The 18423-nt window shown below is 37.4% G+C and overlaps 1 protein-coding gene across 5 annotated transcripts in view; it reads left to right on the top strand.

Annotated features, from left to right (window-relative positions):
• ZNF25 (zinc finger protein 25) overlaps positions 1-11331 on the top strand; it is a 62375-nt gene extending 51044 nt beyond the window's left edge. For 4 of the 5 annotated variants that reach the window (XM_053671436.1, XM_037158316.2, XM_037158317.2 and 1 more), the window contains 4 exons: positions 1821-1947; positions 2238-2333; positions 5738-5798; positions 7170-11331. In XM_053671436.1, coding sequence (XP_053527411.1) covers positions 1821-1947; positions 2238-2333; positions 5738-5798; positions 7170-8226 — 1341 coding nt within the window. In that variant the 3' untranslated portion in view covers positions 8227-11331. Of the gene's footprint in view, positions 1-1820; positions 1948-2235; positions 2334-5737; positions 5799-7169 lie in introns of all 5 variants that reach the window. The other variant, XM_053671437.1, reaches the window with a different exon arrangement.
• The last annotated feature ends 7092 nt before the right edge of the window (positions 11332-18423 follow it).

An 18423-nucleotide genomic window follows, 5' to 3' on the forward strand; every position in this document is an offset into this window, starting at 1 on the left:
CATGAACAACAATTAAAATAAAATTTAAAAATGTAAAAACAGTAAAGAGAAAAAAGTCCTCTGGGTTTCAAGAGAAAAGGTCTATGTCACTTGTCAAGGAAAGAAAATAAAATTGAGCCCTGGCTGGTGTGGCTCAGTGGATTGAGCACCAGCCTGCAAACCAAAGTGTCACCAGTTCCATTCCCAGTCAGGGTACTTGACTGGGTGTGGGACAGGTCCCAGTGGAGGGCATGCAAAAGCAAGCCACACATTGATGTTTCTCTCCCTCTCTTTCTTCCTCCCTGTCATTCTGTCTAAAAATAAATAAATAAAATCTTTAAAAAAAAAGAAAATAGCCCTGGCTGGCATAGCTCAGTGGATTGAGGGCAGGCCTGTGAATCAAACGATCGAAGTTTGATTCCCAGTCAGAGCACATGCCTGGGTTGCAGGCCAGTTCGCAGCAGGGGATGCATGAGAGGCAACCATACATTGATATTTCTCTCCCTCTCCTTCCCTTCCGCTCTAAAGATAAATAAATAAAATCTGAAAGAGGAAAGAAAGGAAGAAAGAAAGAAAGAAGATACAGTTGGTGCCATAGTTGTTAGCAACATAGAAATAAATAAAACAATAGTAGAACTGTGTTTTCAAGAAAAAAATTATGAAACTACAATTTATATCTAGCCAATATATTCTTCAATTGGAAATACTACATTTCAGATTCTAGCAATTATAAGAGGAAGTTTTATAGTTTTAAACAACTCTATCAACCAAAATGTAAGAATGAAAATAATTAGCAATATAACTTTTTAGCCATTAACAAATCATACAGAGACAATGTGAATTACCCTTCCCCTTTCTTCCAGTAGTTATTGATTTTCAATTAAAAAGTTGTATTATGTTTCTTTCCCCCACTGCTGCTACTTTGATGTAAATGTTTGTTTATATTTCTGTAAATCTAGCAATTCTCTGATGTTCCATTCTATTTTAGTTTTCTTCTAAACTATTAATCTCCTTTTATAACTCTAGTGCTTACATCTGTCTCTTCAGTGACTCCCCATTATCTGTATTTGCATCTATACAGTGAAAGGGTGAACATCTCAAAGATGTATAAAATAGTCCACATAGTGTGAAATAGAATATTGATTCATATTTTTCTTTCATATAAATAAAAACTTGTCAATTTTTAATAAAAGACTTATAGATGTAAATATATGATATATTCTTTACATTTATTATGTATGCAAAATATATTTTAATATCCAAAATGACAAATTCAGAGTTACTCCATCTTTTGTAACCTGACTTGATTATCACATACTCATTTGGTTCTATACCATGTTCTCATATTATACTGTCTTATTTGTAGTTTTGTAAAAGCATTTTTGATGCCTTTGTCATTTGTTTCCTTAATTCCTGAAGTTTGCATAGTAAGTTTGACCACCTAATAAAATTTAACTTAATACAAAATGCAAAACATCTGCCCCATTTATGAACATCTTATATCTTATACTTACTTCTGTCATAGCACCTGCTATGTGTACTACATTTAAGAATTTACATCCCTGTCCAGAATGTAAGCTTCTTGATAATAGTTGTTTTCATTTATCTTTGTATCTCCAGCAGAAATCCAGACACTGAGTGATATCTTAGTAAATATATACTGAATAAATATTTTATCTATATATAAAGCAGGGTACAGAGTAGCACTGTATCTTAACTTTCCAGAATAAATTCAATAGTTGGTTCAGTAAGACCTAGTTTATACATATCTCTTCAATGGTACTCTATAAATGGTACTCTATTCTGATTACTTCAGTTTGAACTGAAATATGTTGTTACAGGGACCAGTAACATTCAAGGATGTTATTGTGGAATTCACCCAGGAGGAGTGGCAATTACTGGACGCTGCTCAGAGGACTCTGTACAGGGAAGTGATGCAAGAGAACTATGGTCACCTAGTCTCAGTGGGTGAGAGAAACTCCCCTCTCTGTAACTCCCAGTAGTTTCAATTTTCTTCCCCAGTTGTGAAACATGTAAGTTTGAATATTTGTTTTGTTTCAGGGGTCAAAATTGATTAATCCATTTTAAGTATCAGAAAAAATGTGTCTCCACCCTCCCAATTTAAGAATCTAAATTTGCTAAGCCTAATGGGATCTTCATTGTTCTGCTCTGCAAACTGTACTTTTTGTCTTTCAGAGGCCCTATTCCAAGCAATAAAAATTCCAAGCAATTTTTATTTTCCTTATTTCCATTAATAGGTTATTGTGTGAATAAGCCAAATGCACTTTTCAAGTTGAAGCAAGGAAAGGAGCCATGGATATTAGAAGTAGAATTTCCACATCAGAATTACCCTGGTAAGTGAAAAAGTATAGCCCTTGTTATTAGTATTGAGGTAGTTGGTGCCATTTGCCTTTTGAAATATTTTTCAGGAGTCTTTTTTTAAATGCCTTACATGTCTGGAAATGGATGAGGACACTTGATACGCATATGTAAGCAACATAAATTACACCTCCAATTTCCATGCTTTCCACTGGAATTCCCCCATGCTCAATATTTTTATAGGTTTATCTCTCTTATATACCAGCCTTGACTTAAACTTTTATTTTGTCTTTTTTTCTAGAATTTCCAGTTAGTCTCTACCATCAAAGTATGCAACTATCATCCTAAAGTATTTATAAGTCTGACTTATACATTTTTTCAAATGCCATTTTCCTTCTTTTATTAATAACAAAATGTTTTTATTACTTTCTGTACTAGTTTAACTTCCTATTCACTCTTTAAACTCTGAAATTAGATTATAAGTCATTATATTACAGAAAGGACCAGGGGAGGCAAAACACTATTACCGAATGGATCCCTTCTTCTTTCCAGGGTCCCCCTGTGCTAGGTTCACCTTGCCCACTGCCAGGGAATTATAGCGCTCAATATCAGAGATTGGTGAAAAGGAAAGGAATTATTTATTCAAAAGTTATACAGATTTAAGAGTAGTGACTTAATGTCTTCATTAAAATCCCAAAGTCCCTTAAACACCCATAAACACACCCAGTCCTTCCTTCCACTCTTTGCCCAGTCTGGGGTACTGTATCTCAGGAAAAGAAATAGAAGTCTGAGGCTCACATAGCTCCAGTTGTTCCTAGTAATCTGTGCTCAGCTGGCAGGCCTTCCTTGGTTCCTAGCACCATCAGCCATGTCACCTCCATGACCTCCAGCTTTTAATCCAAACCCGCATGGCACCTTCTCCTGTTCCACCAGCAAAAATCCTTTCACCCCTTTCTTTCCCTCTGAGTCTCTCCTGCATTCTTCCAAATTGCTAAGAGAGAGCTCTGCATCACTGCTACATCTTGCTTTCCAGCTACCTAAACTGTGTGGCAGAGGGAGCACCCAAAGCCATGTGGTTCCCCTTCTATCACCAAAGCTGTGTCAGTACCCCCTCCCATGGCTGCCATGCCTAGTTTAAATCTCAGCACCAATCTTCCTCTGCACCCCCATTTCTGACTCCTCCCACTCAGCTACACCTGCCAGAATTCCCATATTCTCCAGCTTTACTGTGCTGCCATAGTAGTCCGGGCAGGCATGGCCCTGTGGCATGGAGCCAATCATCCCCAAGCTCTCACACAGGCACTGTAACCAGGGGGAGTTGCCCCCCAGTTATGTCATGAGATGGAAGTCACTCCCATCTCTCTGGCTCAAAGCATAGCCACAGGCATTTAATATATCCATGAAACAAGATAAACATCATGGATATGTTAAATGACCATGCCTGAGGTTGGCTGCAAAACTGTTGCTATGCAGAACAACTCTCAAGGTCCCTGCTCCATGTGTTCTATCCCCCAGTTCAGACTTGTGGAGGTGAGGACATCCTACATTTTTAATATTTCCTGGGCATCCTGAGTTCTGGACCCTATTATAAATCCCTCTGTGGGGGATCTTCCTGGCTGCACCCTATCACAATTATGCCATTCGTCAATTTTATTATTTCAGAGTTGACACTTTCTTCTGGATGGTGTTTGTCTTGTACACAAAGTAGTCATTATCCTTCCTAAAATAACACTAAGATAAAAAAAATAAAACAAATGAAAAAGTAATCTCACTTTGCTTCCTTAAATGCTTTTCAGGTATTTTCTGACTTGTACACTCACATGCAGAAACAATGCCTGGTATATATTGATTGTTCACGAGATATTTGTTAACAAGAGACAGACACTTTATATCTTCTGCCCTTTATAGTAAGTTCTGCAATGGTTTACATACCTATTCTAGATCAAAGTTTTATTTTCTAGGCTGAGAACTCCTAAAATTGACATCTCCAAGTATTTTTATCTTATTTGTATTCTGATACCATATTTTACCATTTTATAGAATAGTTCCAATGATCTAAATTTCTTCTTTCTCAGGGTCAAAAACTAATTTTTAATTAAATTCTAGTAGGAGTTCTGTAATATTGAAAACTTATACTAACTCACTATTACAAAGCACAGTTAATTTTCTGTCAGGAACTAATCTGGCCCTTTCTTACCTACTGCATCTCACTTCTTCTTGTGGCCCAAACACATGCTAATCATTACCTCATTGATCTCTTAGGTGTCTTTCATAAATCGAATCATTTCATGTGTATTGAAGTTAACCTTGCATAAGTCCCTATCAAATAACTTTTTTGTTTCCCCTAAAAGTGCCATGATCTTTCAACCCCAAGCCTCTGATTATCATCTTTGACTTTTTTTTAAATTTAATTATTGTTCAAGTACAGTTTTCTGTCTTTTACACCCACTGACTTTCTTATAAGCATTTAAACATGAATATATATAAAGGTCAGTAAAGGTTCTAGAATGATGTTGAATAATTAGTCTTTAAAGACCATGTAGTAAATTGAAGCAGAGATTTGTGAGCCAATATATAAAACTAGAATAAGACTATTGTTGAGTCATTGGTAACATTGCTTTGGAGATGCAGTATTTGGTAGTCAGGATTGACTATCTCAGGTGCTATAACTGGGAAATTCATCATGTTATATAGATTACTTACACCATGCTTTTTAAAACTCTTTCTTTATGGACGTATATGTTCCTGGGTCCTTTGTCCCAATTAAAATTAAGCCAATTAAATGTAGAGTGAAAGCCTAAACTGTCGGGCTGTTCCTTTAAACATGAGGAAATTGATGATCTGAAAGTCATTTTAGTATTGACAACTAGATTGTTGTGTATGAGTAAAGAGGAAATAAAGTAGAAGTTCGTACTTTGCTAATTACTAGGAATCCTAACACAATAAATTAAGTGTGAGCAGATAAAGACCTATAATTTTAACATTTTAGCTCCTTAATCCAATTTAATCTTTGCCCTGGTATTTCAAGTGAACATAGTTGTCCACTAATTTTTATCATTCTACTTGCTATTCATTGTCCTTTAGGCTCGCAGCATTTTCTATGAATCTCACATTCCTGTTCAGCAACGCTTTAAATATTTTTTTGTTTTCTGCTCCCAGTTCTTTTTTTTTTTTTTTTGTCTTAACTCTCTCCTCCAAGTTTTTTAGGTCATATTTGGAAAGTATCAGAGGCACTTGGGTTTAGAACCACATTCATTCCCCTTTCTGCTATAACAATTTTTAGTGTTTTTTTCTATACCAATGAAGTAAAGGAAATTTATATTTGAGAATAAATACCTTAATTTGTGGACATTGACCTGAAGCCTAAGAATCAATGCAATCCTAGAACCATGATAATGTATTAAGATTTATATAGTAATAAATTTGTATTCCTTTGTAGACCTATGGAATATTAGTGATCGAGGAGCAAGATACCAAGAAAACCAAGCTGAGAATTCAAGGCAAGTTCAAAATTTAATTTTAAGATTAGAAGCTGTGTAAGAAAGAGTCTTCATGAGAGTACTAGAATTGGGAGAGTACTAGTTAATACTAAATGTAAACAAGTTAGCAATGGTCAAATTCCAAACAAAATAATGCAAATGGGAAAGCCCTTTATCATAATGGATCAGGAGATTCAAATATTGAAGCAGTCTTCTGAGTCCTAAGAGTTGTACAATAAGGGAGATTTCTTTATACAAAGTGTAGTTTGGGCAGTTGAGTGAGAGACTCTGTGAATATAATGCAAGTGAAGGTTCTTTCTACCAAATGTTAAACCACAATGTACATCAGAGAACACTTGTGTGGAGAAACCCTATATATCTAATGAATATGGGAAAATCTGTAGAAATTAGTTCTTATGTTGGCGGTGAGAATGGCACCAGGTGTTAAACTAGTGAAATCAGATTGGACCTTTGTTCAGCAATCTCAGTTGTTGAGTTATGGCTGAGAAAGAATTTAGAGACACAACTCAAACTAAAAAGAATGTTTATTTAGAAAGTCACAGAGACAGCAGAAGTGAGCCCTAAGAGGAATCGGGTCAGGACACAAGCTACAGAGGCAAAAGAGGGGTATTTGGGGTTTGGGAGAGAAGAAGGTAAAGGTAATGCACTTGGAGAAAATAAGAGGTGTAGGAAAAAGGCACAGGCGTGTTCCTTAGAGCCTAGCTAGGTACTTCATCTCGAGGGTATTTTTCTGGAGGTCACAGAGGAGGATTCCAATAGAATATTCATCAGCCTTCTATGTGTGTCCCCTCAGGGTTGTAGTCTCCACTGATTTGGTCACATCAGGGCAGGAAGTCATTAGTAAATACATCTATCTAGTCCTGATGTAAGCCATGGCATCACTTATGTGGTTTTGCTGCCTTTCTTGGCCTGGAGCTGAAACACTACTGAGATCTAGGTGTTATTACCGGGGATTAATGCTTAAGGGAGTGGTTATACAAGGTCCCTATGTGATTTTCATGAGGCCATTCTTTGGCCCATAGTTCCTCCTTCAAGGGGGTGCACCACATGACCAGCAATATGCCAAAGGAGGGAAGGCAAGGGGAGGGTCAGAGCCACATGACCAGTGATATGAAATACCAGGAAATCTAAACTTCATGACCAGTGATATGGTATGGGAGAAAAGGTAACCCTGGGAGTGAGGTCCTTGTTTTCCCAGCTTTGCCAGTTGCTAGATACCTAGGGCTTTCTGTCCTGGTAACTTCTGTAACTGGCCCATCATCCTTGCTCTCCTCATGTCTTTCTAACTGCCCACCACTCTTAGAGTTCTTTGGAAAATACAGCGGACAAAAAAAATCTTATTCATTAATGAATTTGGAAATTTTTCTGTAGGACTGGAGAACTCACAAATCAGAAAATTTACAGCAGAGCAAAAATCTATACATGCAATGAATGTGGGAAGTTCTACTGCCAGAAGTCTGCCCTAATAGTACATCAGCATACCCATTCAAAGGATAAACCCAGTGAGTGTGGGAAATCTGTCTCTAGGAGTAGAGACTTCTCAAGACATGAGAAAACTTACACCAGAGAGAAAACCTATGAATGTAAAGAATGTAAGAAAACTTTCTACTACCTGTCATCTCTCAGTAGACATTTGAGGACTCATGCAGGGGAGAAACCCTATGAATGTAATCAGTGTGAGAAGTCTTTCTACCAGAAGCCACACCTCATAGAACATCAGAAAACACACACAGGAGAGAAGCCCTATGAATGTACTGAATGTGGGAAGTTTTTCTATGTTAAGGCATACCTAATGGTACATCAGAAAACACACACAGGAGAAAAACCCTATGAATGTAAGGAATGTGGGAAATCATTTTCTCAGAAATCACACCTTACAGTACATAAAAGAACACATACAGGGGAAAAACCCTATAAATGTAAGGAATGTGGGAAATTCTTTTCTAGAAATTCACATCTTAAAACTCATCAGAGAACTCACACTGGAGAGAAACCCTATGAATGTAGTGAATGTGGAAAATGCTTCTACCAGAAGTCAGCCCTCACAGTACATCAGCGAACTCACACAGGAGAGAAACCTTTTGAATGTAATAAATGTGGAAAAAACTTTTACTATAAATCAGACCTTACTAAACATCAAAGAAAACATACAGGGGAGAAGCCCTATGAATGTCATGATTGTGGTAAATCTTTCTCTGTGAATTCAGTCCTCAAGTTACATCAAAGAACTCACACTGGAGAGAAACCTTATGAATGTAAGGAATGTGGGAAATTCTTTTCTCAGAAGTCACATTTTATTATACATCAGAGAAAGCACACAGGGGAGAAACCCTATGAATGTCAAGAGTGTAAGAAAAGTTTTATCCAGAAATCAGAACTCACTGCACATCAGAAGACACACACACAGAGGGAAAGAGTTTATAAGTAGTATGAATTGGGGAATTTTGTCTGAACGCATCCTTCAGAATAATTAGATAATTCCCATAAGACAAAAACCTTATGAATATCATCAATATGGAAAAATTTAGCCACAATCTGTCATCACGGAGAAACTCTATAAGGGTAAAATTTTTACCATATGTCAGATTTTACTAAATATCAGACAGTGTAGATGGCAGAAACACTAAAAATGATAAAATATGAGGAAAACTTTCAGAAGGCATACTTTATTGTACAATATAGAAATCACACAGGAGAAAAATCCTGTAGGTAAAATGAATAACAGGAAATTTTCTGCCAGGGCAGCTATGACTAGACATTCAAAAGTTCACATGAATGAGAAACTCCTATCAGTGCCCTGATCATTCAAAAGTCTTTCTGCACTAGTTGGACTCACATTAGAACACTCAAAGAGGGTAGCTGTAAAGCCTGGAACAGATACAGAAGCCTTTATCAGAAATGATGTTTCAGTGAATGTCAGATTATTGCTACTGGGATAGAACCTTTATGTATGTGAAAGCTTTTTAAAAGGAAATTCAAAGAGAATCTGTACTGAGGGAAATAGTTATTCTAGAAGTCATGTTACAGAGATCTGATTGTAAGGTGTTTTTTTTAAAAAACTGCAAATGTTTAGATATGTGAAACTTTTGAAAAGTACAAATAAATTGAGTGATTAGTAACATTGCTAATATATGGAGACTCTGGTAGTATGTAAAACTTTTGCATGTATGTGACTATGCTGCAGAATACAGATTGTGGTTTTTGGTGTGCATGTGGAGTCCATCCACAATTATACATAGGTAATATGTAACATTAGTTCAGTAACTTTTATGCATATGAAGATATTACATATTAAGTTTCAGCAGTGATTCCTATTGTTAATCTAATGTGTATTTATTGTTTACTTTAAAATATTTTTTTTATTTATTTTTAGAGGGGAAGGGAGGGAGGAAGAGGGAGAGAAACATCAATGTGTAGTTGACTCTCATGCACCCCCAACTGGGGACCTGGCCTACAACCCAGGCATGTACCCTGACTGAGAATCAAACCAGCAACCCCTTGCTTTGCAGGCCAGCACTCAGTCCACTGAGCCACACCAGCCATGGCTATAATGTGTACTTAATACAATATTTTATTCATTATAATGCATCTTTTATCTTGTTTTCTATCATTTTAAATGGATATGTATGTTGAACTAATCTTTCAGAAAGAAGTTAAAAATGTTTTTGCAAAGTTTTCAACTATCAGCTAAATTTTACATTAAGGAATTTATTTATTTCACATTTATTTATAGGAAAAGCCTGAGTTTATTTTGAAAACACCTGAAAATAGTCTATAGAATAAACATAATGCTATGTAAAAAAATGTTATTTGTTTTACTGCTGATGTTTCAGTAAAGTGCAGAATTGTTGCATCTGTATTTTGCAGGGGAGTCCTAAGTGTTCTCTGCTATTTTTTTTTCTGGTAGAAGCAATATGGTATACACTCATTCCATCATGGAACATGATACAACCTTTCTATGCCTCAGTTTCCTTGTTTAGGATAAGTGATAATAATATGTTAGGATTTCTTTGAGGCACAAGTGAGTTAGTTTTAACACACTTATAATAGTGTCTGATACACAAAGGGAGCTATATGTTAGATGTTATCATCATTATCATTTGTATTTCTGGAATTGTTCTGCAAAACAGAAAAAAAGGTCAGCTGCCAATATTTACCCTCTACATTATTGCTGTGCTGTCATTTGGTTTGGTTGTACATTTTTTCTTTGAATGGTTCAGAATGGACCCAATGCCCATGTTTAGCTGAAAAACTATTTCTACATAATTGAAAAAATAATAAATATTTTGTGATGTGAAAATTGTGTGTTATTCAAATTTCAGTGTCCCATTAATAAAGTTTTATTAGAACATGGATGCAAAAAAACATTCATTTCTGTCTTACCTGTAGCTTCTTTCATGCTGTAAGAGCAAGGTTTAGTACTTCTAGCCGAGACCTTATGACCCATAGAGTCTAAGATAGTTACTATCTGGCACTTTACAAAGTTACATTTTTCTGTTACTTAGAGCTAAAAACATCACAATGACTGTAGAGGTACACTTTTATACTTGTTTTCTTTTTTTTTTTTAATTTTCATTGTGTTTTTTCCCATTACCATTTAGTCCTTTTATAATCCCCCCCACCCACTGCAATTATTACTCTGCTGTCCAAGTCCATGAGTCCTTTTTCCTTTTTTTGTTCCATATTTGGCATGTGTTTCAGAAATGATGCATACATCAGTTTATGGTTGGGTAGTTTGTGCTGTATATTTGTTTTGTGCAGTTTATTTATATGAGAAATATTTAAGCATTGGAATTTTTTCAAATGAATGTACTTTACTTGATGATTTTTCATAACACTAAGAATTTTACTTGTGTAGTATAGCAGTAAAGATACAAAATAAACAGTCTAAATTGAATCATTAATTGATCCCTCTCCAAAGTATTAATATTCCAAATCAGTGGCCAGATTTCCCGTTATCATTTTATAATTTTTTCATTATCTCGTGGTAAAATAATATCTTCAGGTCATATTAACTAATGTAACCCAATGACACTCAAAAAATTCAATGCACAACTCCACCACTTATATTACTAGTAATCTACATTATTAGTATTATATCACTAATAAAACATTTGTTGACTGTTCTTCATATAATTGTCAAATGATGCTTCAGTCTAAATCCTGCCATCCTACTCCCTCTTGTTAATGAAGATGACTTTCAATATTGTTCAACTTTTTAAGCATGATTTATTCTGATTTGCCTGATGTTTAACTTTAGTGATCACCTGGTATGATGATATTTAGTGATTGCTTGTATCTTAAGAATAAAGTATACTTTATATTTATATAACTTGTGAATATTCTGTGGTAAAATATTGTTACCAATATTCTACTCAGCTCTGATGTGAGCGTACTATCTTGATACAGGTTTAAGAGGAACCTGAATGCCTTTAGTTGTTCTTTGTTTCAACCTGCTGTGAAAGCAAATACATATATAACTTCCTCAGGCTTCTCAATCAAAAACTAAATAAAAAATAATTAGTACTTTCCATATATCTATGATTCTGTTTCTATTTTGTGAGAGGAGAGGTTGGGGACTGGATGAAAGATGTGAACAGATTAAACAAAGAACATTTATGCATGACTCATGGACACAGACAACATATGGGAATTGAAAGAGGCAAGAGAGAGGGTGGTGTTGGGTGAAGTGATACAGGGGAAGAAAATCAAGAACAATTGTAATAGTATAAACAGTAAAAAATAGGAGAGGCAAGATGGAAACGGAGTAGGACGGAGCAGATTCCAGTTCCTTGTACACAAGGGAGAGAAACCCGTGGGCGGAGGAGAAGCCAGCAAGCCAGCAGTTGCCCAGCATATATGAAAATAAGGGACCAGAAATCTCCATGGTCACAGAGGAACCAGAGAGTAGGGAGACAGCAGCGGTACAGCAGAGTCTCCGGGAGGGAGCAAAGAGAGGAACAGCAGGGAATCCAAGGGGTGCACAGTCCAGGGACCAGTGCTCGGTGCACGGCGCCCCTTGACTTGCGCCCAGCATTCTGGACCAGTGACCCTTGCAAACCCCTATTTTGCATTCGTCTGGAGGCTGTGGCCTCCCAAAACAAACTCAGGAGTTGAAGAGGTTTCAGCTGGTGCATGGTTGGGGGACCAGCACCAGTGTGCAGTGTATCTGGGCGATTGCCGGGCACGCTTGCGCCAGTGCCCTGAGCTGCTCCCTCCCTAGGATTTTTGGGCCGGGGCCTGCCAAGGGACCCAAATAACAACAGGAGCAGAAGGGATTTCAGCCAGCGCACAGGTCGGGTGTCCCGTGCCTGGTGCGCAGTGTGTCTGGGCGATTGCCGGGCGCGCTTGGGCTAACGTTCAGTGCCCGGGACAGTCCACCAGGGCTGCTCCCTCCCTAGGATTTTGCGGCTGGGCCTGTCTGGGGACCCAAATACAGGAGCAGAAGGAATTTCAGCCAGCACACAGTTCGGGGGGATCAGTACACAACCTGCAGCGCGCCTTGACATGCGTGCGCACAGTATTTTGCCTGCGCCCAGCCCTCAGATGGGCTCCCAGCTTTCAGTTCATCTCCCTCAGACTATCTGGAAGCCATGGGCCTGCTTAGGGGTCCTGGGGAAAGAGCTGAGATCCTCAACTCCCTCCCTTTCTGGCAAAGCAAGGTTGGGTGCCAGGAGAGACTTGTTTGCTAGAGTTTACAGAGAGGGTGCTGAGGACTCTCTGCTTGCCAGACCCCGGAGATCTGATAAGTACAGTGTGGGGATCTGAATCCAATAGACACAACTGCCCAGTGGGCACCACACCCAACCTGGAGGTTGGGCGGAGGGCCTGGAGCTTCCCCACAGAACAGGGGCAGGTCTGTGCTCTGTGCTCGATGCACTGGGAACCAGGCAACTTGGCCAGCACAAGCACCTGTGCGCGCCTTGCAACACAACCCACAGCAGTAACCCCTGGGAAAAGAGCGCTGAGAGGAAGTCCTAATTCCCCATCGTAGGGAGCTCGGAAGAGGTGCCAATGGTCTGGCTCCTGAGCAAGGGCTGGCAGAAAACTCAGAACAATCCACCCTCAGCCAACTGCAGCCAGAAAAACCAGTTAGACCAGTTTGAAAACAACAAACAACATTTCCTTTTTGTTTGTTTCTCTCTTTTCTTTTTTTTAAATTTATCTTTTCTTTTTTATTTTATTTTACTTTATTTTATTTTATTTCATTTTATTTTTTCTTTTTCTTCTTTTAAAAATTTTTCTTTCTTTTTTCTTTCCTTTTCTTTATCTTTTTGCTTTTTTAGAATAATCTGTTATTTCTTTTAAAGTTTATTACTGTTTTATCTTTCGATACTTTAGTCCTCTTTTTTCGGATTTTCTGTTTTATTCCTTCTTCCTTTCTTTCCAAACTTATCACTCTTTCCTCCATTCCCCTACCTACCTTTTGTCTTCCTTTTATTTCTTTCCTTGTCTTTTCTTTCTTGTACCCACAAGAGACACAAACAACTTGAAAATATGAAAAGGCCAGAGCTGGACCCATAGAAGAGGCCTCCCAACAGTAGAGTCAGAGAGACAAATTGCACTTCGCTGCAGGAAAGAAGCCACAAGTGGCTGCATATTTGAGTAGGTGAAAGCACAGAACAACAGGATAACCTAAAGAGACTGCACCACTGAATTTCACAGGCATTCCACCACAAAAGTTCACACCATAAACCCAGGGAGTCAGAACAGATCAATTTTAGAAGCTGAGGCTAACAAGAAGAGTCTCACAAACAATGGAAAGACAAAGGAACAATTCCCAAATGAAAGGAAAGGAGGAACCCTCAGAAAGAATGTTAGATGAAATAGAGGCAAGTCAACTATCAGATATTGAATTCAAAGCACTGGTTATCAGGAAGTTCAAAGAGCTCACAATGAGCTACCAGAAACTACAGGGGAGCTACAATAATCTCACTGCAAACTATATCAACATGAAAAAGTAAATGGAAACAATTAGCAAGGGCCAAGAGGAAATGAAGAATACAATTTCTGAATTGAAGAACACATTTGAAAGTATTAAAAATAGAGTTAAGGAGACATAGATCGGATTAGTAACTTGCAGGACAAAGTAGAAAGCATCTCGCAGAAAGAACAGGAAAGGAAAAAAAGGCTCAGAAAGAATGAAGAGAGATTAAGAGAAATGCAAGACAATATGAAATGTAATAATATCCGAATAATAGGAATACCAGAAGAAGAAGAACAAGGGATAGAAAACGTATTTGAAAGAGTAAAGATGGAAAACTTCTGTAATTTGATAAGAGAAAAAGTCACACAAATTCAGGAATCACAGAGAGTCCCAATCAAGAGGAACCCAAGGAGGCCCACTTCAAGACACATCATCATTAAAATGGCAAAATTCTAAGACAAAGAGAGAATCTTAAAGGCAGCAAGGGAGAAAAAAGAGGTAACATACAAGGGAGTCCCAATAAGGGTAGCTACTGACTTCTCAATGGAAACACTCCAAGCAAGAAGAGAATGGCAAGAAATATTCCAAGTAATGAGAACCAGAGGCCTACAACCAAGGCTACTTCACCCAGCAAGGCTCTCAATCAACATAGAAGGCCAAATAAAGAGCTTCCAAGACAAAAGAAGTCTAAAAGAACATGCTTCCACCAAGCCAGCCCTACAAGAAATACTGAAAGGACTGCTTTAAGGAAAGGAAGGAAAAGAAAGAGGCAGAGAGGACCACAGGGTCAAAAATGGCAGTGAATAAGTACCTATCAATAATAACCTTAAACGTAAATGAATTAAATGCTCCAATCAAAAGACACAGACTAGGTGAATGGATAAGACAGCGTGACCCACACATATGCTGCCTACAAGAGACCCACCTCAGGACAAAAGACCATCACAGACTAAAAGTGAAAGGCTGGAAACAAATTTTCCAAGCAAACAGACAAAAAAAAAAAAAAAGCGGGGTAGCAATTCTCATATCAGACAAAATAGACTTCAAAAAAAGGGCCATAAAGAGAGACCCAGAAGGTCACTTCACAATACTCAAGGGAAGAATCCACCAAGAAGACATTAACATCGTAAATATATATGCACCCAAATATATCAAGAAAATCTTAGAGGACTTCAAGAAAGATATTGACAGCAACACAATTATAGTAGGGGATTTTAACACCCCACTATCAAAAATGGACAGATCTTCCAAACAAAATATCAACAAAGATATTGCGGCATTAAACAACACTCTTGATGAAATGGACTTCACTGATATATACAGAGCCCTTCATCCCACAGAAGCTAAATACACATTCTTTTCAAATGCACATGGAACAATCTCAAAGACAGAACACATGATAGGACACAAAATGAGCCTCAACAAATTCAAGAAATTGAAATCATACCAAGCATTTTCTCTGACCATACGGGACTGAAATTGGAAACCAACCCCAAAGGTAAAAAAACCAAAACACCCAAAATCATGGAGACTGAATGGTATGCTATTAAAAAATGAATGGGTCAAGAATGAAATCAAGGAAGAAACCAAAAAGTTCCTGGAAACAAATGAAAATGATCTCACAACAACCCAAAACTTATGGGACACAGCAAAGGTAGTTTTGAGAGGGAAGTTTATAGCAATACAGGCCTACCTAAAGAAGACAGAAACATTTCAAACAAACCACCTTACCCTACACCTGCAAGAACTTGAGGAACAACAACAAAAACAGCCCAGAGGAAGTAAAAGGAAGGAAATAACCAAGATCAGAGAAGAACTAAATGACATAGAAACTAAAAGCACAATTCTAAGGATCAATGAATCCAGGAGTTGGTTCTTTGAAAAGATAAACAAAATAGACAAGCCTTTAAGCAGGCTCATCAAGAAAAGAAGAGAGAGGACTCAAATAAACACAATCGGAAATGAAAGAGGGGAGATTACAACTGGTACCACAGAAATAGAAGAGATTGTAAGAAATTACTATGAAGAACTGTATGCCAAGAAATTTGAAAACCTAGGGGAAATGGACACATTTCTAGAAAAATATAATCTTCCAACACTTAATGAAAAAAAAACAGAAAATCTGAACACACCAATAACAGCAAAAGAAATTGAAGCAGTAATCAAAAAACTCCCATCACACAAAAGCCCTGGACCAGATGGGTTCACAGGAGAATTCTACAAAGCATTTAAGGAAGAGCTAACCCCTATTCTTCACAAAATATTCCAAAAAATCCAGAAGGTTGGAAAACTCCCAAATTCTTTTTATGAAGCCAGCATCATCCTAATTCCAAAACTAGATAGAGACACAACAAAGAAAGAAAACTTCAGGCCAATATTGCTGATGAACATAGACGCTAAAATCCTCAACAAAATATTGGCAAATTGCATCCAACAATATATCAAAAAGATAATAACCAAGTGGGATTCATCCCAGGGATGCAAGGATGGTTCAATATTCACAAATCAGTAAATGTAACACATCACATAGACAAAAACAAAGACAAAAACCACATGATCATATCAATACATGAGGGAAAAGCTTTTGATAAGGTACAACACCCATTTAGGATAAAAACACTCAGCAAAGTGAGAAGAGAGGGAGAATTTCTCAATATAATAAAGGCCATTTATGAGAGACCTACAGCCAATATCATGCTCAATGGGCAAAAATTAAAAGCTTTTCCACTAAGATCAGGAACAAGACAAGGATGTCCACTTTCACCACTTCTATTCAATATAGTTTTGGAAGTTTTGGCCACAGCGATCAGGCAAGAAAAGGAAATAGAAGGCATCCAAATCAGAAAAGAGGGAACAAAATTGTCACTGTTTGCAGATGACATGATAGTGTACATGGAAAATCCCATAGACTCTACCAAAAAACTGCTCAAACTAATTAATGAATTTGGCAAAACAGCAGGATACAAAGTCAATATCCAGAAATCAAAGGCATTTTTGTATACAAACAATGAATCAGCAGAAGCAGAAATCAAGAAAGAAATCCCATTCCATATAGCAAAAACAAAAATAAAATATCTGGGAATAAACCTAACCAAGGAGGTAAAAGACCTGTATGCAGAAAACTACACAGCACCGAAGAAAGAAATCAAGGAAAACACAAACAAATGGAAACATATACCTTGTTCATGGATTGGAAGAATTAACATCATCAAAATGTCCATACTACCGAAAGCAATATACAGATTCAATGCAATACCTATTAAAGTACCAATGGCATATTTCACAGACATAGAACAAACACTTCAAAAATTTATATGGAACCATAAACAACCCAAATAGCAACTGCACTCTTGAGAAAAAAGAACAAAGTAGGATGGATCACAATATCTGATATCAAACTGTATTACAAGGCCACTGTAATCAAAACAGCCTGGTACTGGCACACAAACAGGCACATAGACCAATGGAACAGAACAGACAGCCCAGAAATCAACCCAACTCTCTACAGTCAATTAATATTTGACAAAGGGGGCAGTAACAAAAACAGATTAAAGATAGCCTCTTCAGCAAATGGTGTTGGGAGAACTGGACAGCTATGTACAAAAACATAAAATAAGCACAAATTTACACCATACACCAAAATAAATTCAAGGTGGATAAAAGACTTAAATATAAGCTGTGACACCATTAAAGTCCTAGAGGAGAACATTGGCAAGAAAATCTCAGATATTCCACGCAGCAACATTTTTACCGATATGTCCCCTAGAGCAAGGAATATAAAGGAAAGAATAAACAAATGGGATCTCATCAAAATAAAAAGCTTCTGCATGGCTAAAGAAAATAGTATTAAATTAAAAAGACAACCAACTGTATGGGAAAACATATTTGCCAATGATACCTCAGACAAAGGTTTAATCTCCAAAATATACAAAGAACTTACACGACTCCACTCTAGGAAGACAACCAACCCAATTAAAAAATGGGAAAAGGACTTGAACAGACACTTCTCTAAAGAGGACATACAGAATATCCAGAGACACATGAAGAGATGCTCAATATCATTAGCTATCAGAGAGATGCAAATTAAAACCACAATGAGATAACACTTTACACCAGTCAGGATGGCTATCATAAACAAAGCAACAAACAACAAATGTTGGAGAGGGTGTGGGGAAAAGGGGACCTTAGCTCACTGTTGGTGGGATTGCAGACTGGTACAACCATTATGGAAAACAGTATGGAATTTTCTCAGAAAAATAAAAATCGACCTGCCTTTTGACCCAGCAATTCCACTGCTAGGATTATACCCCAAGAATCCTAAAACATCAATTTCAAAGAACCTATGCACCATAATGTTCATAGCAGCACAATTTACAATAGCCAAGAGTTGGAAGCAACCTAGGTGCCCATCAGTAAACGAATGGATCAAAAAATTGTGGTACATATACACAATGGAATTCTATGCAGCAGAGAGAAAGAGGAGCTACTACCCTTTGCAACAACATGGATGGAACTGGAAAGCATTATGCTGAGTGAAATAGGCCAGGCATTGAAGGACAAATACCATATGATCTCACCTTTGACAGGAAGCTAAAGAATAAAACAAACAAGCAAACAGAATAAAAACAAAGACACTGAAATAGAGAACAAGTGGGCAGCGACCAGAGGGGAGAGGGAAGGGAACTTAAGGGGAAAAAG

Source organism: Artibeus jamaicensis, unplaced genomic scaffold (assembly GCF_021234435.1).
Source record: "Artibeus jamaicensis isolate MK-2021 breed Jamaican fruit bat unplaced genomic scaffold, CSHL_Jam_final contig_687, whole genome shotgun sequence".
Classification (NCBI taxonomy): Eukaryota; Metazoa; Chordata; class Mammalia; order Chiroptera; family Phyllostomidae; genus Artibeus; species Artibeus jamaicensis.